General features: G+C 51.2%; 6 protein-coding genes across 6 annotated transcripts; 3 read left to right on the plus strand and 3 right to left on the minus strand.

The window, feature by feature from the left end:
* Positions 1–52: 52 nt before the first annotated feature.
* On the minus strand, positions 53–2,255 carry F9C07_8394 (putative C2H2 transcription factor; the record flags this gene model as incomplete). The annotated part of the gene is made up of 6 exons (XM_041286883.2): positions 53–389; positions 439–501; positions 556–583; positions 642–718; positions 765–905; positions 956–2,255. 6 exons carry the CDS (start codon positions 2,253–2,255, stop codon positions 289–291), a joined length of 1,710 nt encoding a protein of 569 aa, XP_041149295.2. The 3' UTR covers positions 53–288.
* Positions 2,256–3,688: 1,433 nt separating this feature from the next.
* On the plus strand, positions 3,689–4,364 carry F9C07_2286123 (uncharacterized protein; the record flags this gene model as incomplete). Its single annotated transcript, XM_041294042.2, has 2 exons — positions 3,689–3,919; positions 3,997–4,364. 2 exons carry the CDS (start codon positions 3,689–3,691, stop codon positions 4,156–4,158), a joined length of 393 nt encoding a protein of 130 aa, XP_041149294.1. The 3' UTR covers positions 4,159–4,364.
* Positions 4,365–8,418, minus strand: F9C07_2168827 (RNA helicase). Its single transcript, XM_071509342.1, has 5 exons — positions 8,091–8,418; positions 7,712–8,032; positions 7,219–7,648; positions 4,771–7,161; positions 4,365–4,709 (listed from the first exon to the last, which is right to left on the minus strand). Exons 1-5 carry the CDS (start codon positions 8,232–8,234, stop codon positions 4,435–4,437), a joined length of 3,561 nt encoding a protein of 1,186 aa, XP_071367763.1. The 5' UTR covers positions 8,235–8,418; the 3' UTR covers positions 4,365–4,434.
* On the plus strand, positions 8,419–22,026 carry F9C07_2246792 (uncharacterized protein). Its single transcript, XM_041294040.2, has 10 exons — positions 8,419–9,297; positions 9,357–9,659; positions 9,723–11,746; positions 11,813–11,991; positions 12,106–12,262; positions 12,355–13,767; positions 13,816–18,757; positions 18,816–18,940; positions 19,014–21,811; positions 21,945–22,026. Exons 6-9 carry the CDS (start codon positions 12,925–12,927, stop codon positions 20,379–20,381), a joined length of 7,278 nt encoding a protein of 2,425 aa, XP_041149291.1. The 5' UTR covers positions 8,419–9,297; positions 9,357–9,659; positions 9,723–11,746; positions 11,813–11,991; positions 12,106–12,262; positions 12,355–12,924; the 3' UTR covers positions 20,382–21,811; positions 21,945–22,026.
* F9C07_8397 (uncharacterized protein) lies at positions 8,734–9,824 on the plus strand (the record flags this gene model as incomplete). Its single annotated transcript, XM_041294041.1, has 3 exons — positions 8,734–9,297; positions 9,357–9,659; positions 9,723–9,824. 3 exons carry the CDS (start codon positions 8,734–8,736, stop codon positions 9,822–9,824), a joined length of 969 nt encoding a protein of 322 aa, XP_041149292.1.
* Positions 20,569–22,198, minus strand: F9C07_1756523 (mitochondrial carrier domain-containing protein). The gene is made up of 3 exons (XM_041294030.2): positions 21,945–22,198; positions 21,625–21,811; positions 20,569–21,561 (listed from the first exon to the last, which is right to left on the minus strand). Exons 1-3 carry the CDS (start codon positions 21,972–21,974, stop codon positions 20,756–20,758), a joined length of 1,023 nt encoding a protein of 340 aa, XP_041149290.2. The 5' UTR covers positions 21,975–22,198; the 3' UTR covers positions 20,569–20,755.
* Positions 22,199–22,410: the final 212 nt, after the last annotated feature.

The following is a 22,410-nucleotide window of genomic DNA, read 5'->3' on the forward strand; positions in this document are numbered from 1 at the left end:
GGTGATATCATGATATTGCATTGTTGCCATTATTCCGTGGTGAGATGCTTTCATCCGCTGACATAGCATACTGATACTATACATGACTTGTAAAATAGACGAATCGTCATCAGACAGCTCGTTAATCATCATATATCCAACCTAGGTATCTCTTTTTCCGTTCTGCGAATAGTCCTGAATGTAGTGTAACTCCGACCACTAGATATATATCCCAACTCCGGTCGCGCCATTCCCCATGTCGACTGTGTGTTGTAAAATAGGTATAATAGGGCCTGAGAACGCCAAACTCTAAACGATGGGGAAAGAGAGGGTAAACTGTTCTGAAACGGGGGACATCATGGTCGAACTGTCGTGTTTGTGAGTCGATTTCATGTGTCGCTTGAGTTGGTCTGGCATGGTCAGCATGGGAGAACGCCAGTAGGTTTCGTAGGTACTTACCAGGTCGAGTAAAGCTCTTGGTGCATCCTGGGTAAATGCATTTGTGTTTCCGTTCACCATGTGCTGTATCTATTAGCATCGCGGCTGGCAAAAAAAAAAAAATGGACTGCAACATACTCAACCGGTGGCTAGACATGTTTGATGACTGCAAGAACTACGTTAGTATTGTCTTGCCTCAATCGGTGGGTCAGCTAGGCACTCACATCACCGGTCTGAAAGTTACATCCGGGAAAGGTACACTTGAAGGGTTTTTCCCCGGTGTGCGTCCGTGAATGGGTTTCTATTCGGTCAGCACGAGTCATATCATACCATATGATTGCACATACTCAGTTCACTACTGTCTGTAAAAGCCTTCCCGCATTCAGAGCACTTGTAGGGCTTCTCTCCCCGGTGACTTCGTTCATGGCGTTCCAAGGTTGCCTGTCGAGCGAAAAATTTGCCACAGACCGAGCATCTGAAGTTCTTGTCTTCCCTGTATGTCAGTCTCTATCCGTGATGAAGACGGGTGAGGACTTACAATTGCTATGGGTCAGGAAATGGCCTTGCAATTTTGACTTCTGCGAGAATGGCTCATCCGGACGGTGGCAGCCCTCCCAGCAGCAGTAATATCCGGTACCCTTGGCACCATTGATGGTTGACATGTGTTGCGCGATCAGATGCTCTTGAAGAGTACAGGGATCAGAGAACTGTGCACCGCAAAAGGTCTTGGCGCCGCCTGACGTGGTGGTCCACTTGCAAATATGCACTTCGCTCTCGGTCGGAGTAACCGGGCTTGTCAGCACTGACGGTGTCCCGCCCTCCAGAGGCGGAGGGGTATCGCCCGGGCTGGATATCAATTGCGAGCTCACGCTGGACCGGGACTGGCGGGAGTATGGCGAATAATGTCCGTACGGGTGCACATGAGCATGTGCATGCGTGCGACACCGGTGGTGTGTGCGACAAGGGCCCCTCGAGGGGTTGCTGTGGATATGTACAGGGCTTTTCATGAGGTCGTTAAGATTAACATTAGGCGGGATATGGAAACAGGCGAATGAATTAGAACTAGCGTCAGTATTCGGTTTGTCGACATGGTCGCAGTTCGTGTTTTCGTGTACATGAAAGTTTTGACAGGCAGAAAGGTCAGGACACATTCCCAGCATGTGGAATACATCTGCCGGATTAACGCCATTCTGAGCCGGGAACGGTTGGTGCATCATGTTGCCGTGAGCGTCTTTAGAAGAGTCATGGAAATGAAAATGAGGGAAACTGTGCGAGTGGCAATGGGCAACTGGGATCGAATGCTGAGGGAAGAGGGAGTCCATAGAGGGTTGAGGGGCCACCATGTCCGAAGTGATATTACCGGTTGGTTTGGGTAGTTGATCTCCTTGCGATTGTCCCACTGTGCATGCCGAAAGTAAATCATTGGATTCCAGATTAATGGGGCCTGCTAGCCCTAAAAGAGACTCAAGGGTATGGTCTGCAACAGCTGTATCGTTACCATTGTTACCAAAGCAGTGTTCATCAAAGCAAAGGGTCTCGGCGTTCTCGCAATGCGTATCGTCACAGCCATCATTGCAGTGGGTGTCAGTGCATGCGGTTTCTTCGCAGTCCACAAGCCCGTCGCAAACCGAAGGGCAAGTGATGGAGCAGTCGTCCATGTCGCAGCAGGCGTCGTCGACATGGCAGTGATCGAGCGAGGCGTCATGTCCCTCGCCTGAACAATCCCACTGAGATGTTGCGGGGGCGTTAGACTGGTTCTCCGATTCTTTCCCGTCTATATGAAAGGACTCCCAATGACACTCGAGGCAGTAATCGTCCTTTTTAGTGTGAGACGCCATGGTGTACGGGCAAACCCAACCCACGTCACTTGACGTCGGGACAGTCTCCTGGTATCCGGGAGAGAGATTTAGACCGTTTGGTTTGAATCCAGGAACAAAGTTCGCGAAGGGTCGAACGCAAGTGCCACCCGGAGAGAAGGTAAGAGAAGAGTGAGGCGGGGAGATCACTCGGCGGTATGGGGTGTTTGTCCTTGAGCACTCCAGACTTCACAAGCGTTAGCCCACATCGCCACCGCGCGATCGAGCAGACAGGTATACTACATACCAATAAAAAGGATCGCAATCTTGCCAGTTGCAGAATCCACAGGATTTAACCGAGATTGTCAACCAGGCTCAACCAGCCATGCACAGTGCGTCACGATCGCCTGGAATGGCCGGTGCAATTGGAAGCGAAAAAACCTGACCGCCTGGGGCATGAGGGACCAGAGGGGGCGAGGACCTTGGGAGCGTTCTGAGATGTATAAATGAAGTGATCTTCAGTATAGAGTTATGATTCGCCTTGCGGTGATTCTATCACACATAAGTTTCAGTCACCAAATCCAGACAACGGTTGAGGACCTTGGGAGAAAAGCAGTCTTTGAGTACCTTGCGGGTTAGGGCGTCATTGCCCGCCTGGCCTCGGCGAATCAGCGCACCCAGATTTGCGAAGTTCCTTTTATCTCGGTACCCAGTTTTTCAGGCATTCAAAAAGGTTTGCTGTACAGAGTATGTGTCCAGAGTAGGATTAACTAGTCTGTGACTGCCTCATGGGTCACGGGTGAGGGGTGAAAGAAAAAAGTTAAAAGAAAATTAAAATCTCGAAAGGCAGATTGCCTGTGGAATCAGGCTCCATCCTTTCCCACTTCCCTGGCACCACTTTTACCCAGAGCGGAGCCCACTGATGTTCGTCGATGACCTTACGAGTCGCTGTAAAACCATGGATCCAGTCGAAACAGAGATAAGCTGTGCATGCTAGAACCGTAATAGTAGGAACACATATTGCCAGCAAAACTCCTCATCCCGATAATGTTTATTTTGTGATATTGTTTGCTATATTCAATTGATATGGGTGAGACTGAGGGCAGTACGGAATACTGTCCGTCCTTACTGAGGAATGCGAATGCAATGCGGGCACCAGACCACGTGCACCGGCCGTTCTTACTCCAGATCGTCATCCCCGATCGGTAGGCTACAGCCTAATGAACTTCTTATCTCCGTACAATCTTCAATCTCAACGGCTCCATCAACCTTCAATCGCATTACCCCACAACCAAAACTACCAATCTGACATATCAATCACATCAATCGAGCCTCCCAGCCCTGTCGGAACCCGTCACACAGCGAGACACATACACTGCATGGCCGATCACCACCGCTAAACCCAATCAATCCTTCCAGTCCTCCACCTCACCTCACCAATCCACCAACCTCAAGGACAAACCAAACCCGGAAAAATGGGAAACATTTGCTCCCGCTCCAAAAACCAACCCGAGGCCTTTTCCAGCCCCGGTCGCGTCTTGGGCTCCGCCAATCCTCCCCCGGGAGACACAGGGAAATCCAGCTCCGGTCCGCGCGCCCCGCTCCCCGCAAACGCCAGTACGGGGAGGACCCTGGGCGGCGCGGGGGCTCCAGGTGCTGGCGCGGATACAGCTGATGCGCGGGCGAATGCAGCGATTGCGGCGCAGGTGAGTTACTTCCTCCTTTCCCAGAAGATCGTTAGAGTGTCGCTGTGCAAGGTTGTGTGCTAATGGCGTATGTTTAGAAACGGGCTGAGTCTACTACGGCGGGCAACAAGGGCAAGTTAGGGTCAAAGTTAGCCGCTCAGAAGGCCCAGACACAGGCCCAGACGTTGGGGGAGGCTAGCCGTAATGAGAGGTCTGCTAGAGATGCGGATAATGCTGCTGAGGCCAGAAGATGGGAGTGATGGATGTACAGATTACTCGGTTATAGCTTAATTCTGGCTGTGAATCGCCGGTGTTTCACTTTTTCTTTCTTCATTTGGAGTTTGGCGGTTAGTGAGCGTTTAGGTTGATACAGTGATCTTTAGCCAGTCGTGACTTTACTGTGGGCATCGGTACAGATTACCCGTTGAAAAATTTGACTATGATACCCAAGCTGATAAGAGAGAGTGCGATTCGTTCCACAATAATAAGATTCTGTATGTTCGGGATATGATACAACTATATGTAAGCGCTGACACTTAAAGCACATTATAACGTCCTCCAACCGGTGCCCTCGCATCACTATCGGCAGCAGCGATAGTTCCCTCCTTAAGTAACCGCATCAACTCACGCATGGCGTTCGTCACAGATAACTCAGTTTCACCCTCAACAAGAATATACAGTTTGGGGTTCTCTCCAGGACCTGGCTCCTTGCCAGTAGCATAGAAACTGCCTTTCGTGGTAATGGATGTCCCTGTGGCTTCGAGAATCTTGGCCACGTTGGTCCGGTTGGTGACTGCCCACCGAGCTTTCTCTGTTGTGAGAGACCGTGTTAGTAGCTGAATCAGAAAGCCGACAGCGGGGGGTAAACTTACGGGGGAAGTCATTGATCTCAAGCGTAGCATGGAAAGCTCCGGCATCAGGCCCGCGGTTATCGATGGGCACTCCAGACCTCATCACACCAGCACGGCTCAAACGAGCGTGAATATCAGCAACAGCCGAACCCACCTTGTCCAACGGGTTCTTCGAACCATTGGCGTCCTTTTCAGTCTTGTGCACGGTGATCTTGCCGTCCAGATCAATGCCCTTAGGAACGCCAGGTAGGCTTGGCGCAGCGGCGGATTGAACCGATGAGAGAACCTTATTGAACTGTTCTTCGGCCTTCTCGTTCTTCTCTTCCTTTTCTTCCTCTTCTTCGCCCTCGTCGCCAGTCTTGTATGTCTTGCGCTCACGCATACGAGCAGCATCTCGCTCCTGATCAAGGCGCTCCAGACCCTTTCCACCGAAACCAGACGCACTGGCTTTTTCTTTGCCTGCTTTGACCTTCTCTAAGAAGGAGTCAACCATCTTCTGCACAGGCTCCGGCACGGACTGTCCACTCTGCTTCAACGCCTTAGCAATATCAACGGAATACCGCTCCTGGTCTTCGGTCAGGAACGTAACCGCCGTACCAGTATTACCAGCTCGGCCAGTTCGTCCAGCACGGTGGACATAGTCTTCGAGATGGTTCGGCGCATCATAGTTCACCACGAGTTTGAGTTGTTTCACATCCAAACCACGGGCCGCAACAGACGTGGCGATCAAAACCGGGAAAATACCTGCTTTGAAGTCTTCGATGGTGGAGTCACGGTCAATCTGATCCTTACCTCCGTGGATGGACATGCAAGGATAACCCTTACGCATCAACTCACGAAGTAGTGTATCGGCGCCCTCCTGACGTTCAACGAAAATCAACGCCCGTGCGTCTTCGTTTTCGTCGGTAGAGTACAGGTTACCTAGAAGCTCCAGAAGCCGGATAAACTTCTTGTCCTCACTCCGAACTTCCACTATCTGTGTGATCTCAGGCGCAACAACGCTTCTACCGCCAACCACAATTTCAACGGGCTTGTTCAAGGTCTTACGGGCCAAAGCCTCCATGTTCCGCGGGAAGGTAGCAGAGAACAAGACAGTTTGCTTATCAGGTCGGACGTTGGCCAAGATCTTCATGACTTGAGGCTCGAACCCCATATCGAACATGCGATCAGCTTCGTCCAGGACGACATATGTGACCCTGCGTAAGTTTGTAACTCTGCCAGCATTCGCTGCTAGCAAATCAATCATACGCCCAGGTGTGCAGACAATAATCTCCGCGCCACGCTTTAGGTCAGCAATTTGATCTTTGATGGGAGCGCCACCATAAGCGCAAACCGCACGAAGGTTCAAAGCTTTCAAAAACGGTTTACAGTCTTTATGGATCTGGGTTGCCAGTTCACGAGTTGGTGTCATAATGAGACCAACGGGACCTTCCATATTCTCCAATGGCCGTTGATCCTTAATATGCCGAAACATAGGGATCAAGAATGCAATCGTTTTACCCGAACCAGTCTTCGCTACACCGATTACATCACGGCCGGACATGATCGCTGGGATGGCTTGCGCTTGGATCGAAGTGGGTGCAGAATAGCCCAATCTATCGATTACGTCCAAGGTTTGCACACCTAAGCCGCACTGAGACCATTTCGACACTGGCCTTGGAACCTCCACACCACGGACTTTGATGCCGTCGAGTTCCAATCGCAGACTAGCAGCCTCTTCCTCGGACATCGCTGCCAGATCAGAAGGCTCGGTGTAAAACTTCTTGCGGAAAGGCTCGTATTCCACCTTCTTGTGATCAACAGTTGGGATATCCTTCTTCTTTTTGGCCTTGTTAGCAATAGCAAGGAAATCATCTGCATCGCCGTCGCCGACAGCAGTCATGTCCATATCATTCTCATCTCCAAAGAGAGCCTCAGGCTGTTGTGGTTTAGCTTTCGCGAACTTGGCGCCAGCCGTTTTTTTCGGAGGGGCAGACTCTGCTAATTCAGACATGAAGGCATCCAGGGGATCAACTTCTTCCTCTTCTTGGGCGTCCACTTCCATCTTGTCGGGCGCTTTTTGATTCGACGCATCGCTCATCTGTACATCGCCATTTGATTGAGAATCACGAGCCTCATTCTGCAGTCGCTCTTCTCTCCTCTCTGCTGCTGCCCGCGCCGCAGCCGCATTTTCCTCCTCAGTGTCACCATCCTGCATGTCAACGTCATCGTCTTCGTCTTCTGCCGTCACATCTTCTTCCTTATTGGAGTCTTTGGCGTCATCTAGCGGAGGAGTTGGCAACCTCTCCAACTTCCGCCGGGTAGATTCTTCTTCGCCAAAGCCGAGGGTCTTCGTCGCTGACGCTTTCTCGGTATCTGCGGCCTGCTTGGTACCCAGGCCAAAACTACCCACGTTTCCCTTTACTTTCAATGCTACAAATGTCGTGTTAGTAGGGTCTAAGTCAGAATGAGCAGAAGGCTGAGACGTACATGATGTTTTGCTTGAAGTAGCAGAAGGTTTGTTAGCTTGAACCTCAGTCTTTGTAGAAGGGAAGGTAGCAGATGTCTTAGCGGACGGCGGAACAGCAATATCATCCCCCAGTACAGACTTCACAGCTGGCGCCGGTGCGGCATTCTTTGCAATCGCCTTCGGGTCAAACTTTCCAGTATACGACGCTGGGGCAGCATCAATGGGCGTCGCAGAAGACTGGGGAGACCCAACAGCTGGTGATAAGCCTGACTTTCTGTCAATCTCATCCAGGATGCTTCTTGTCCCACCAGCTGCGGCGGCTTCTCGTTGTTTGCGTTCCTTCTCTGCGGCTTGCTTTTGCTTCCAAGCTTCGAGCTTGGCCAGTCTTTCGGCTCGCTTTTCGTCTTCTGTCGGACCAGTGTTGGCCGCTGGTGTCGAAGGCTTCGATGCCTGTGAGATAATACGGTCGATGAGTACACGGCTATAGAATCGAAGGGGACCATATGCGCTTACCTCTCGAGACCTGGGAACGGAATCTCTGGCCCGCTCCCGGCTATCATCCCGTCTAGACTTGTGTTTCAAGTCAGCAGAATCATCTGTCCGTCTCCGAGCCCTGTCGCGGGAATCATCTCGCCTGCTTCGAAAGTCTCTATCGCGACTTCTGCGACGGTAATCCCGATCATCATCTCTATCTCTCGACCGACGTCGATCGCGGGAACGATCCCGTCGACTTGGTCTATACGTATCTTCATCACGGTAATCGGCGCGTCTGTCTAGCGAGCGGTCACGTCTACGATATGAATCACGGTCGCGTTCACGGTCACGGTATCGCTTCTGGAAGTAGATATTAGAGAAGAGATAAGGGTAGGACTGGGACATCCGATTGACATACCTCAGGGCTACGAGATCTTCGGTAGCTCCGCCCATCATCTCGCCTGCTCCTCTCATAGCGATCATCATCTCTGCGACTCCGTCTGGAAGAAGAATATGTGCTGCCTACAGGTGATGGTGAGCGAGTATCCCCGTGGCGAGCCATTGTTGCAGGCCAGCGATGAGTGAGTATTACTGAAGCTCAAAGGAATTCGAGTACGCGAAGTAGATATCAGAGCAATTATTACCCTTCCATTAAAAGCAAGGCTCTGTTGTTATAGAATCAGTAAAGGTCGGATTAAGCACGGTGGCGAGGATTGGCGGCTTCCGAAGCGCGGAGATACGGTTCTCCATCCATTCTTTTTTCAGTTGTACCTTATCCTCAACCCAAAGGGCCCTATCTATCACGTGACGTTGATAGCTCCATGGCAAGCTTCGATCACGTGTATGTACCTTCCTATTTCGGTCTACCCCAAACGACCAGTGAGTGGACGCGACTCCAACCTCCCGCATTCGTCTTAGAGCTCTTGCAGCTAAGGTCCCTGCAGCAGAAGCTCCTGCTACCTTAGAGCTCGGCCTCGCCTGTCTTTGTTTAATAGTACCTACGTGCTACATTGTCGGTTATATTCCCAATTGCAGTTAGTTTCGTCTCACTGTTTTGAATCATGCCTCTGAATTTAGCTCGGCGTGGAGGAGGCATCCTCCGCAAGCTGCATCTTAGTGATGCGTTCTCTCGTCCTGTCCGAGTAGCTGTTGCCCAAAGCCACGTCAGGCGCGTCTCTTTGATTACGCGCGGTCAGGCTTTACGCCCAATCTGCAGGGTACTTCCGTCGACCAGCGTGTTCTCGCAACGCCTACTTAAGACCTATGCGACCACAAGTGATAGCAAGAGCGAGAAGAAGAAATCCACCAAATCCACCAAGGCCGGAAAGGGGACCAAGAAAACCACCAAAAAAGCCAAGAAGAGCTCGACAGCGAAGCCCAAGCCCAAGCCAAGAAAGCAGTTGACTGAGAAGCAAAAGGAGGCAAAGAAGACACGGGAACTCAGGGATCAGATTAAGGCCCTCAAGGCTACTGCGCTGGAGGCACCAAAGAGACTTCCGGAGCGTGTGGCTAACTTGTCAATTATCGAAAAGCTTCAAGAAACAAGGAAGACTCACAACAACACTCAAGAGGCATTTAAAGCTGCTACTGAGCTTGCCAAGACGATCAGTGAGGAAGAGCGAGCGGTTCGTCTAGTACTCTAATGGATTGTGGCAGTGTATAGATTACTGACTAGATATGACAGCGCTTCGCCGCAGTGGCAGAGTCTAACAGAAACTCTAATGAATCTACATACGACCAATGGATCAAATCCCACACGCCGCTCCAGATCAAAGAAGCGAATCTCGCACGAAGCAGATTGACAAAACTCACAAATAAGAGGTATCCCCCTCTTCGGGATGATCGATTGGTTAAGCGTCCTTCCTCTTCCTATGTCTTCTTCTTCATTGAACGCACTGGTCAGGGCGACTTCAAGCACATGGCCGCCAAGGACATCGCTACACGGGTCGCAGAGGAATGGAAAGGCTTGACGGAATCTGAGAAAGAGGTACATCTGCCCGCGCCCTTCTGAAGATGATACGCATATGTGGACGAAGCTAATATGGACCAGAAATACCACAAACTGCAACTCGCCGACACAGAACGTTATCTCCGCGAGTATCAAGAGGTATACGGCGTGGAAGCGCCACATGTTCGAAAGTCCTCCGAGTAAAAGTTTATCAGTAAAGCTTGTAAACTTTTGCTATAGCCCAAGGAACAACGGTGATTTTTTGGGTCTGAGTGAGCGACTGAAGATGATCGATTTTTTCTCATGAATAACCAGTATCCTTCCCACCATTAACCTTCTTTTGTCTGTTTGCGTCTCAGGTGTTCAAGGGTTTATCTTGATCAATTGATTACTTGTATTCTCTATAAGTTGTGATGTGCTGAGTTCAAGTACTGCTACCAATGTCATTATACCACGAATTGCAGGCCAGTTCCAATTCATGCTTGTATTCTGCGAGGCTCTTTCAATCCGTGACCAGAGCGAAAGTCGGCTCATCAACAAAGTTGGGGCTGTATTTGGTAGTATACAAGGTGACTTCCTTAATTCAAAGACTAAGACAAGTACAAGAAAACAGCGGTGTTGCACAGACAGGATTGTTCCTGGTGTTGTGGTCAATTCTGCTATGCAGTGATGACGGAGGTTTCGATACTCCTTGGTCACTTGCATCTGGTATCATACTACTCTCAGGTAACACAACAGATCATTCACGACGGATCACTGCAGTAGATGGCATGGCTGCAATAGACACGGTGGTCCTTTGGCCAATATGCAAGTGGGTTTATCTCCGGTCCATATAGGGTCTAGACGACCTGGATTACGATAGGGAGCAAGTTCGGTGTGCGTTGTTGGGGCTGCAGTCGGGTATACTTGGGAGATATATAATCTGCATTACTCGGGGTTCCACCCCATCTGTTTACTCAATCGGGAAGGGGATGGGGGCTACTAATTTGTTTTTAATAGACTCTCACAGGTAGATACCGTGAGTCATAGAGGTATTGCATGAAATATGTGCCAGAGAGATGCATAACACCGAGGATGTTCATGAGTCACTCACAGGCAACGGGACATGAGATGAGGGACATGATGTACATGTACGTACTATGACGCTGCCAAGCGGGACGCAACCACTTTTCCCGAAAGGGAATGCACTGTTTCCCGACGAGGACTAAGGCACTAATCTACGAATACGGCTAGCGTCCTCTGTCATGGGGAGTTCCTCTTAGAACGGAAATGAGTATGGAGTCAGGCACTGGGGCGAAGCGCGATAGCCTGCAGTAGAGTTTTGACAACTGTCAAAACTAAAAGAAGCAACGACGGATCAACCTGCCTTAGAGCCGGCAATCCTTCATCAGGAAACGTAAGACGAAAATGGGGGGAAATGGCTCCATCGTGATCGAGGGTTCTCATAGGTTCACGGTGGATCTTCGCCTTCGATGCGGTGAAGAACACCGATAGCGGTAGAATCTTTCCTTCGAGGTACAGTACCTCAACGCTTTTCTCCTCGTTACCCGAGGTTCTCGCCGCTTTTCGAAAGAATTATGGAATTGGTCTCCTGCTGCCCGAAGACTTCTGGCTCCATAATTGTGCAGTGGTTGTTTCACAGGTGAGCGATTATTAGTAAATCTCCTCCATTGTTTTGATTGTTGGTCCCTGGTTGTTGCCTCGTGGCCTGAGTCAAACTTGTTCACTCTTAGCAGTTTTATTAAGGTAGTAGAATAGGCCCGTAGTTAGTTGGGTAGTTAGTCCTCTAGTCTCCCTTAACTAGTCTTTCAATGCGAGGTCATAACACACTTGGTTTCTTTCTGGAATATCTCTGTTTCTTTGGTGCAGGATATCAATGGGGTTTCTACTATATTTCCTTCAATCTACATCATTGAACGGGACCAATCATTCAATTGATATAACAGTTCCTCTTCTTACCAGGGAATAAGGTAGAGTAGTTCCTGTGTAATCCTCTAACTTCCCCGAGGTGAACCACGGAACCGATCATCTCTACTTTTAGCTTCCTTGGACCGGAACACTAGGGACTGATCTGTTGTTCCCTTGGGAACCCCACTTTAATGGGACAACAAACGCTCTATCCGAAGGTATGTAAGTACAATGCAATAAGAGTGACTCGATCTGCTAACGTACATATCCTACTGACCATTAAGGCATAAAAGAGACATATATACCTAATCTAGATCGCACTCGAGTGTCAGTGCTTTCACCACCATTTGTTGTTCGTCGTACACCAGTGTCCATAATACCCGCCGAGAAGGAGGGGTGGAATCTTTATCGATAGGACCGTCGACTCACATCCCCAGTCTCTGCGCGCAATCCCATCGCGTGTGTAAGTGGCCTGTGCCTGCGTGACTTCTCACCTTGCATCTTTTTTCCGTTGCTCCTGTTCAACCAGCTAGTTTATGACTGAAAACAATTGCTAATTTTTATGCACCAAATTCAGTTAGAGACTTTGTTCTTGACCACTTTGACTCGGTCTGGTTGGCTCATCCGCCCAGCCACCGTTTTACTATCTGACCCGTCGGGGATCAAAGATACTATCGCATACAATTCTTCCGTACCACGCAGATCAACGCGCAGCACAAAATTATTATTTCAAGGTAAGAAAGTATAATCTTAAAAAATTAACAGAAAATTTTTTTTTTGTTTTGCGCAACCGCCGCTGACTTGCTGATGTATGTACCAAAACTAGTTCACATTCCTAGCTGTCCATCGCATACCCATCCACCCAATCCTATCTGTTCTCCAGGGACTGATCTTCAGCAACATTGCTCTCCTTTCCTCCTTTCCCACCGCCTCGTGGTCATGAGCTCTATGACCTCTTTTTCGCTCCTTGTTTCTTCCTTCTGCTGAACTCTCTATTTCATCTCTGCATACACTTTTCCCTTTCACCTCAAACACACCATCTAATGCCGTATACTCTCTGATTGTCCACGGCTTTTGTCGCAAATCTAGTTGGTTATCCGTTGGTATACCGATCGCGCTAACATTTGCATCGTGTGACCAGCTTTGGTTACAAGCATTATATTCTAGTGGAAGCGTTTTTTCTTAGTCTTTTTATTTTTTCTTTCTTTTCTTCCCTTCGTTCTTTGTTCCCGCCATTTACGCAGCCTTTTGCTGCTACGTTCCCGACGGTTTAACCCAGAACTTCAATATTTTCCTGGAACCAGCGGCAGCCTCAATCGAGGCCGGAAGTCCTTGATATCCATGCGCCTCGCATAGTCGAGTCAACCGCCGTGAGAACACTGGTCCTTTACCCAGTATGGAAAGTATGCGCCTTGTTCGCCATCATGGACTCGAAGTCGACCCCGAGAGGCCTCTATACTCCCATTATTGTTTAGTCGAGAATGAGCAGAAAAACAAATACTCGGTCCAATCACGAATAGCAGGACACAATGAGCGATTCTCCAAAGCATCTCTGGCTCTCGAGATAGAGCTCCGGACGCCAACCCCTCAGCCCTACGACCAACCCCCTCCATCCTATGACGATGCTATCAAAGACTTGCCTCCAGATTACTCTACGCTTTCGCCATTAGCCGAACGGAAAGATTTGTGTGGTGACGGCACGCCCTCGATAGAAACAAAAGATCTCAATAGTAGATCTAAGTCGCCTCTAATCGATTTTCGTCACCCATTTGGCATACGGGAACATAAGGGACCGGGCAAGAAGAAGAAAGCAAAGCAAGCCGCACAACAGAGTACCCCGCCGCCGAACGACGACGGTGATAAAAGCCCGCCGCCTGATGAAAATCAGAATGGCGGGGACGGCGGAAGCAACGCAGGTGGATCGGGAGATGGGAATGGAGACAACGGTGGTGACGGAGGCGGCGGGGATGGCGGAGACGATGATGGTTGGGGAGATGCGTGGAATACAAACAGCAAGAAAAAAGACAAGAAGAAGAAGAAAGAGGAAGAAGAGCGGCTAGCCAAAGAAGAGGAGGAGCGGAAGGCTAAAGAGGAGGAGGAGAAAAAGGCCGCAGAAGAAGCAGCGGCTAATGCTCATAGTGATGATCTTAGTTGGGCAAACGATGGCAGTGGAAATGGCGATGATTCGTGGGCGGACTTTGCGCTTGCAGGAAATAAAAAGAATAAAAAGAAGGATCAAGTACGGTTCCCCCTCGGTTTTAGGGTATCATCACTAATTCCTTTATAGGGTGCCACTCTGATTGACACCGGACCTCCTTCCAATTCTTTTCAGGATATCAATTTAGGTGGCAATACATCACCGCCAAATCTAAGCCTAGACCCCCTTGGAGGCAAATCTACTGGCGGAGGCCTGGAATTTGGCGGTTGGGATAAGAGTTGGAATACGGGGAGTAAATGGGGTCTCGACTCTCTTGGTGGCATGAACGGGGAAAAGACACAGAATACCAACCCGTGGTCATTTGGCTCAGCGGATCCATTGAATGCTTCAGTCGGATTTGGCTTTGGTTTCGGAGCCCCTCCTCCTCCTACCAATGGAGATGTTGGCACACAAGAAAAGAAGGATAACTGGGGATTCCTGGATACTAAGAAGAAGGCCGAACCAGAGCCGGAGATGGCTGATGACGATGATTGGGGCTGGGGCGTCTCAACTAAGAAGAAAGACAAGAAAAAGAAGGACGGTGCTATCCTCGAGGAGCTGGAACCAGTAGTGGAAAATCCTCCAGTAGTCGCAGATCCAGCGCCGGAGCCTGTCCCTGAGGAAAAAAAGGAGGAGGATGACTGGACAGGCTGGAATGTCCCGACAAAAGAGAAGAAAAAGAAGAAGGGTAAAGGTGCGGCAGAGCCCGAGCCAGTGCTTGAACCTGAGCCCGAACCGGAACCCCCAGCACCTGCTGAGCCAGAGCCAGAGCCAGAGCCTAAGTTGCCTGATGATCCACTTTACAATAATTGGGACACGCTATCATCTAAAGACCGAAAGAAACGAGAGAAATCTCTTGTCAAGAAAGGTCTCCCCATACCTGGTAAGGACTTTGAATGGCCCCCAAAAGCGCCAGCTGCTCCTGTCGAAGAGCCGACGAAAGAGCCCGAATCGGAACTCCAACCGGAAACTGAGCATGAACCAACGCCTGAACCTGAGCCAGAGCCCGCAGCTGAACCTGAACCGGAGCCAGCCTTGGAGCCAGAGCCCGCAGCAGAGCCAGAGTCAGAACCAGCACCTGAAGCTAAACTGCCAGATGATCCACTCTATAACAACTGGGACAATCTTTCATCAAAAGACAAAAAGAAACGCGAGAAATCCTTGATGAAAAAAGGCCTCCCAATTCCCGGGAAAGATTTCGAGTGGCCACCACCTGCCCCTGCCCCTGCACCTGCAGCGGAAGAGCCAGCGCCAGAACCAGAACCAGTTGCTGAACCAGAACCGGAACCTGCGGCTGCACCCGAACCAGAGCCAACTCCAGAACTGGAGCCAGTAGCGGAGCCAGAACCACAACCTGCGTCCGAAGCTAAACTGCCAGATGATCCTCTTTACAACAATTGGGACTATCTTTCGCCTAAAGACATAAAAAAGCGTGAGAAGTCATTGATTAAGAAAGGTCTCCCAGTTCCTGGCAAGGATTTCCCATGGCCACCGCCACCGCCACCAGAGCCTGTATTAGAGGAACCAGCAGCAGAGCCAATAGTAGAAGATGTACCGGAACCAGTGGTGGAACCAGCGCCAGAGCCAGAGCAAGCACCAGAACCAGAACCGGTACTTGAACCCGAACCCGAACCTGAACCCGAACCTGCAGGCGAGCCAGAACCACAACCTGTGCCTGAAGCAAAACTACCAGATGATCCTCTTTATAACAACTGGGACGATCTTTCATCTAAGGACCGGAAGAAGCGCGAGAAATCACTGACAAAGAAGGGTCTACCAATCCCTGGCAAGGATTTTGCCTGGCCACCACCTCCACCACCAGAACCAGTGGTAGAAGAGCCAGAGCCAGAGCCAGAACCAGAGCCGGTACTTGAACCCGAACCTGAGCCTGAGCCCGAGCCCGAGCCCGAGCCTCAAGTTGAGGCTGAACCCGAACCCGAATCAAAGGCTTTATCACTGCCAGATGACCCGCTCTATAATAATTGGGACGAGCTCTCAGCTAAAGACAAGAAAAAGCGTGAGAAATCACTCACCAAGAAGGGTTTGCCAATTCCTGGTAAGGATTTTGACTGGCCACCAGCTCCACCGCCAGAGGCAGTGATAGAAGAACCAGCGCCAGAACCGGAGCCGGCACTTGAACCTGAGCCCGAGCCCGAGCCCGAGCCCGAGCCTCAAGCTGAGCCTGAGCCTGAACCGCAACTGGAATTGGAATCGGAACCCAAGGCCCCGTCACTGCCCGATGACCCGCTCTATAATAATTGGGACGAGCTCTCAGCTAAAGACAAGAAAAAGCGTGAGAAATCACTCATCAAGAAGGGTCTGCCAGTTCCAGGTAAGGATTTTGACTGGCCACCACCTCCACCTCCAGAGCCAGTGGCAGAAGAGTCTATACAAGAGCCAGTGCCAGAGCCCGAGGCGGCACTTGAACTTGAGCCTGAGCTTGAGCCCGAGCCTCAAGCTGAGCCTGAGCCTGAACCCGAACAGCAACCGGAATCGGAACCTAAGGCTCCATTATTGCCTGATGACCCGCTCTATAATAACTGGGATGACCTCTCATCCAAGGACCGGAAGAAGCGCGAGAAATCATTGATGAAGAAGGGTCTGCCGATTCCAGGTAAGGATTTTGACTGGCCACCACCTCCGCCACCGGAGCCATTGGCGGAGGAGCCCGTACCAGATCCTGCACCAGAGCCAGTACCGGAAGCTGAACCAGAACCGGAGCCCGTCTTTGAACCTGTCCCTGAAGAGCCAGAGCCTCAAGCTGAGCCTGAACCAGAACAAGAGCCGGAATCCAAAACTCCCTCACTGCCAGATGATCCGCTCTACAATAACTGGGATAACCTCTCCTCTAAGGATCGAAAGAAGCGAGAAAAATCGTTAATAAAGAAGGGTTTGCCTATTCCTGGTAAAGACTTTGAGTGGCCACCACAAGTGGTGCCTGTAGCAGAGGAGCCTGTACAAGAACCAGAGCCAGAACCAGTTCGGGAGCCCACCCCAGAACCAGAGGTTATCCCTGAACCAGTTACCGAAGAACCAATTGATGATAGCTGGGGCATCTGGGCTCCTCAAAAGGATAAGAAGAAGTCTAAGAAGAGCAAGATTAATGATGAACCTCCACCGCCGGCGCCTACTCCACCTTCTCTGGGATTATCGCTGGAACCTGACGCTTTTGAGAGTATACCAGAGGAGCCTCTTTGGGATGAATTTAGCACAATGCCTTCTAAAAAGAAGGGCCTCGTTGCGGAGGAAACGCCGTCAAAGCCAGCCAGAGGGTTCTGGGCAAGCTTCGGAGCAGCAGCGATGGGGATGCCTAAAGCCACTAAAAAGAAGTCGGCAGAAAAGCCAATAAAAGAGCCGGAGCCCCAGCCCGAACAGGATGATCTGCTTATTGACGTAGGGGATGCGCCGAGAGAGGCTGGTGCGGCTGACGCGGCTGACGCGCCAGTCGCAGAAGTCGAACCTCAGCCAGCCGCGCCGCCAACAAAGACACCTGTTGTCACGTCAAAGACCAAGTCATCAACCAAGAACTCTGTCGCGGAGCGCATTAAGGCCCTTGAAGAGAAAAAGAAAGAAAAGTCCAAGGGAAAGTCGACAGAAAAATCAAAAGCGAAGGAGGTGCCGCCGCCGGTAGAAGACCCTCCAGAACCTCCGCAGGAACCGGAGCCGGAGCCAGAACCTGAACCAGTTATAGAAAGAAGGATCTTACGAGACACCGTACCAGGAAGCTTTCCAGACGCTTTTGACGACGATTTCGATGACCTCCCACCCCCTGCCCCAGAACCGCCAGCAGAGCCCGAGCCGGAAGTACAGCCTGAACCTGAACCTCAGCCCGAGCCTGAACCAGAAAAGCAGCCAGAAGTAGAGCCTGAGCCGGTAGTATTGTCCAAGAAGGCCAAAAAGAAAGACAAGAAGAAATCGAAGACTGCTGTTCCAGAGCCTCAGCCGCCTGCTCCAGAGCCTTCGGCACCCGAACTGCCAGCAGAGCCAGAGCCTGTGCCGGAGCCTGCGCCACCAGAAGAGGTTGTGCCTGTTGCTGAACCTGAGCCGGAACCAGTTCCCGAACCAGAGCCCGTACTTCTTCCCAAAGCAGAAAAGAAGAAAAAGAAGGCTAAGGCCGTCGAGCCGCAACCCGCACCTGAACCTGAACCAGAGCCAGAGCCGGTCCCCCCACCCAAAGTCGAAAAGAAGAAAAAGAAGGCTAAGGCGGTTGAGCCCCAACCTGTGCCTGAACCAGAGCCAGAGCCAGAACCGGTGCGAGCGCTTGATCCTGAACCTGAACACGAACCCGAACCTGAGCCCGAACCTGCTCCTGTCAATGTGCCGGAGCCCGAGCCCGAGCCAGCGTTTGAGCCCGCTGAGCCGCCTGCCCCAGAGCCTGAAAAGCCCATGAAGAAAATCAGGAAAAGTAGAAGGTCAGTGCCAGTTCCAGAACCACCACCAGCTCCTCCTGCAGAAGCCCCAGTGGCCGATGCTCCAGAGGAAGCTGCTGGAGGTCCTCCGACACCGCCACCTGAACCCGTTGCGCCGGAGCGAGCGGCAAGAAAGGAGCGCCCGCGTGTTGAACGTGCGCCTGGTAGCACGTCTTGGGATATGTGGGGTGCTGCACCCCCACCGAGGAGGTCAGGTCATAGGGAAGAGAAGCATAGAAGAAGGGAGCAATCGCCTTCGGGGATGGGAAGATCAAAGTCCACTAGACACTCAAGGCCAAGGGAACCGGAGGACGAGCCAGAGAGATCGCTGGAACCCGAGAACGACAGGCAACGAGAACCCGCACTCAATCGGGCTGGGGCATTCTCGAATTTTATTTTTGGCGCACCACCTCCGCCTACCAGAACGAAATCTAGCAGGAGACATGGCGAGCATGCCCCAAGGCACACGTCGCGGCGCCCACCTGTAGATATGGATGACACTGGGTTCCCATCGCCGCCGCCGGATGAGCAGTTCGAGATGCCTGATAAGGCTGCCCGCATGATGGGTGCTCCACCATCTGGGTCAAGACGAGAGAGGCCGCGTGGCTCGCGGAAAAGATCTAGTATGGCCTTCTATGTTCGTGTCACTCTTAGTAAAGTTAACTAACACGGTCATCGTAGGCGCTCGTGATCCGTATGCTATTGACGATGAAGACATCGTTATGGTCAACCCGGATGATGCTGACGGTGAGCCCAAGGCTCCCTCTAGAGAGTCGCGTCATTCAGAGCGACGGTCAAGGAAGAAGGTAAGAGAGCAGCGTTACCGGCAACTGACATCAACTGGTTGGAACAGCAGCTAATGTCGCTTCTATAATATAGTCACGATCACGACAGGGAGACCTCCAAGACGATGCTGTCATGGTCGATGCAGACCCAGCTCAGACGAGTCCGGACATTGTTTCCGGACCTGATGACATGGCATTTGTGGAGGCTCCGAGGGAACGGCGTTTGAGACGATCAAATACCGCTCCCAAGAAACAGGAGACTGGCGGTCTTATGGGGCTGATCGGAACTTTGCGTCAACACATTCGCCCTGAACTGCCTGAACGCCAAAAGTCTAGGTCTTACAAGGACGAGGATGCCAAGTACATGACGGAGCCAGAGCGAGAGGACGCTCGGCGCCAGAGACGGGACGAGAGGAGAAGACGCGCAATGAGACCGGACCCTGACCGTGAGGGCTATGCTACCGATGCTGGACCAGCAATGGCTGTCCCGGAAATTCAGATAGAAGATGTCGATGCTAGGAGAGAGGCGCGCAGAGCACGGCGCGCTTCTCGACAGGGCGACGTTGATCCGTATCAAGACAACGAGTTTCAAGAAGCCGAAGAACGACGAGCAAGACGGCGGGAAAGGCAAAGGGCTCGTGAGCGCGAGATGCAAGAGATGCAACTCCGAGAGGAAGAGGAGAGAGCACAGCGACGCCGAGAGGAGAAGATGGCTCGTCGGGCTGCTCGTGAAGAGCGCCGTGCCCGGGAGGAGCAAGAAGCTCGAGAGGCGGAAGCGCAGGCACAGGAAGCCAGAGAAGTGGAGGCCCGCGAAGCTAGGGCTGCGGAACGCCGCGAACGGAGGCGGCAGGAAAGGGAGGCAGGAATATATGAGAACCCTAGCTACGACCCGAGATCCAGAAAGCGGCACTCGTATATGGATGATAGAGCCGCCAGGGACTTCTACATGCAGGGCGGGGACCCGGACAGGGCCTATCGCTCTCGCCGTCATGGAGACGACGGTGAACACGCTAGACGCCGAAGGTCCAGGGCGCCCGAGGAGACGAGACCTCTACCTATGATGCCTGGACAGCGCAAAGATAAGACCTCTTCTTGGGTTAATTCACAAGCAAGTGACCCCCCCGAGCCACCGCCGGTTGTGCCAACTATGTTGGACATGCCGCCTGCTCCGGGAGAGCCCATGGATGGGGCACACTCAATCTCATCGGACGAGGAGGCCCGACGCGACCTACGCCGGAAGGCAAGAAGACGGGCCAGATACCCCGGACTTACCGACCAGGAGATTGAGGAGGAGCGCTTGAGGAAACGCGAGGCTCGGAGGTCTGAGAGAGGACAGAAGAGCAGCTCCGGTAGTGCAGACTACGAACGAGACCGTGGAATGAGATATGACCGCTACGACCAACCACCTCCTAGTTCTGGAGGGAAGCTGCCTAACTGGTTTAAGAAACTTACCAGCTTTTAAGGGTACGCTTTACAAGACAGAACCTGCTTGATGAGCAGGGCTATATTCAACAGCGAGACGTGATGCCAGAAGAATGCTCCTTATATCTCAGTGCATTTGATGATTGGAATGACGCAATGACTATACACTAGAAATGTTGGAAATGAAACTTGATATTGAACTTGTATGCGTTGATGACTTGTTCAGCACCGTTTTTTGTTTACGAAGTTGTCTCTTGACTGAGATTTTGTACACCTGATGCATGTATGATAAATGATGAGAATAACCGAAGTCCTCTTCTCGACGAGTTAACGTCAATGAAATGAAACAAGAAAAATACAATTGTTCATGATCTATAATACAGGCTCTTTATTTACTGCCCTAACTAACCACCTTTACAACACTCCACCCTCATCCTCCTTCCTCCTCTTCTCCAAATACATCCTCCCGCCCTCATAAATCCCTAGATAAATACTCATCCCAAAAGCCGACCAAACCGACCTCAACGCACCTCCACGAAACAACCCCCTAAGGCCCTCCTCCTTCCACACTTCCCTCCCAACCGCCAACGTCCCCTTCACCTTCCTAACCGTCTTCTCCGTCCCCTTCAACTCCTCCCCGCCAGCCCCCAACATAACCCTCGTCTTAACAACATCAATCGGCGTCGTAACAACCGAAGCCACAGTCCCAGACACTCCAGCCGCAATCCCCGTCAAAACCGCCCTCTCAAACACCCCATTCCCATTCTTGCCTCCATTCCTATCACCATTTCTCCTCTCCCGACCCCTCCAAGAAACAAGCCACCTCCTCACCCCCTCAAAAATCGGAAAATGCAACCCCGTAAACGGCAGATTCCTACCCACAAGCGCCGTATACCCACTCCACAACTTCCAAGGCCTGTGTCTGAACTTCGCCAAGACCTGGATTGTAGCGCCTTGTCTGGGTGTCTTTGTGCTGGTGGAGGTTGGGGAGTTCATGTCCAGGACTTGGGCGTTTTGCTTTAGGACTTCTGCGGGGGTGAGGATTGCGCAGGAGACCATTTCACCAAGGGAGGAGGAGAGGGCGTGGATTAGGGGTGTGGGGAGGGGGTGGGTGAATGGGAGGGGGTTTTGGGATGAAGATTGGGATTGAGATTGGGACTGGATGGAGGAGAGGGTTAGGATGTGTTTTGAGCTTTCGTAGGTTGTGAAGAATGCTCCTGCTTTTTTAGGTCAGTTCTTGTGGTTGTGATTGTTGGGTGAATGGTGAGGTAGAAGAGTTGTACATGAAGGTACCGTTGCGAGTACAACGCTCCATACGCCCTGGTATAACCCCCGGAAGAGGACGTCTCGTTTTATAGCGCCTGTTGCGTCTTTGTAGAGGTGGTTGTAGTTTGGTGATTGGATGCGCGTTTTGAGTGTGTCCATTGGGTATACTAGGAAGTCGACTGTTACGGCTGCTAGGGCGCCGGCCTTTTTTGTTTGTTAGTTAATCCATTGAGGGTTGGTTCTATTGGACTTCGTTTGAGGTTGCTAGGAGTTGGATATGGGGATGTTGTGTATAGGGTGCAAGATAGGGCATGATGTGGTGGAGTATATGACTTACAACCCAGATATCGAGGCTACTGTTATCCATTGTATGACTAGGGGTATGTATATTGAAATTGAAGAAATATCTATAAACAACTAGTGGAAGAACTGCAGAAATGAAAAGATATCGACTTTGATCTTCTTCACGATAACAGGATCTTATCTAATCGGTTATCGATGCCATGATGAGGTCATTGTACTTATCAGCATCACGTGTGGCAGACATGCCCTAGCAAGATTAGGGCATACCCCATCCATTCATCGGTTGATGTAGAGAGGACTTGCGCAGGACAAATGGATACGAAGGTTGGAGATGGGTGAGGTAGGTAGGAACCAAAGACAGTCATATCCCGTAACTCTATTCGTCACTGGAATAAACAAACAGACATATTAACAGTCAGATACAGAATTTTCCCTCCCTACGCCGTAAGGTCATGCATGCAATTCCCAGAATCCCCAGTTGAGACAAATCATCACCAGTC

Source organism: Aspergillus flavus, chromosome 6 (genome assembly GCF_009017415.1).
Source record: "Aspergillus flavus chromosome 6, complete sequence".
In the NCBI taxonomy this organism is placed as follows: Eukaryota; Fungi; Ascomycota; class Eurotiomycetes; order Eurotiales; family Aspergillaceae; genus Aspergillus; species Aspergillus flavus.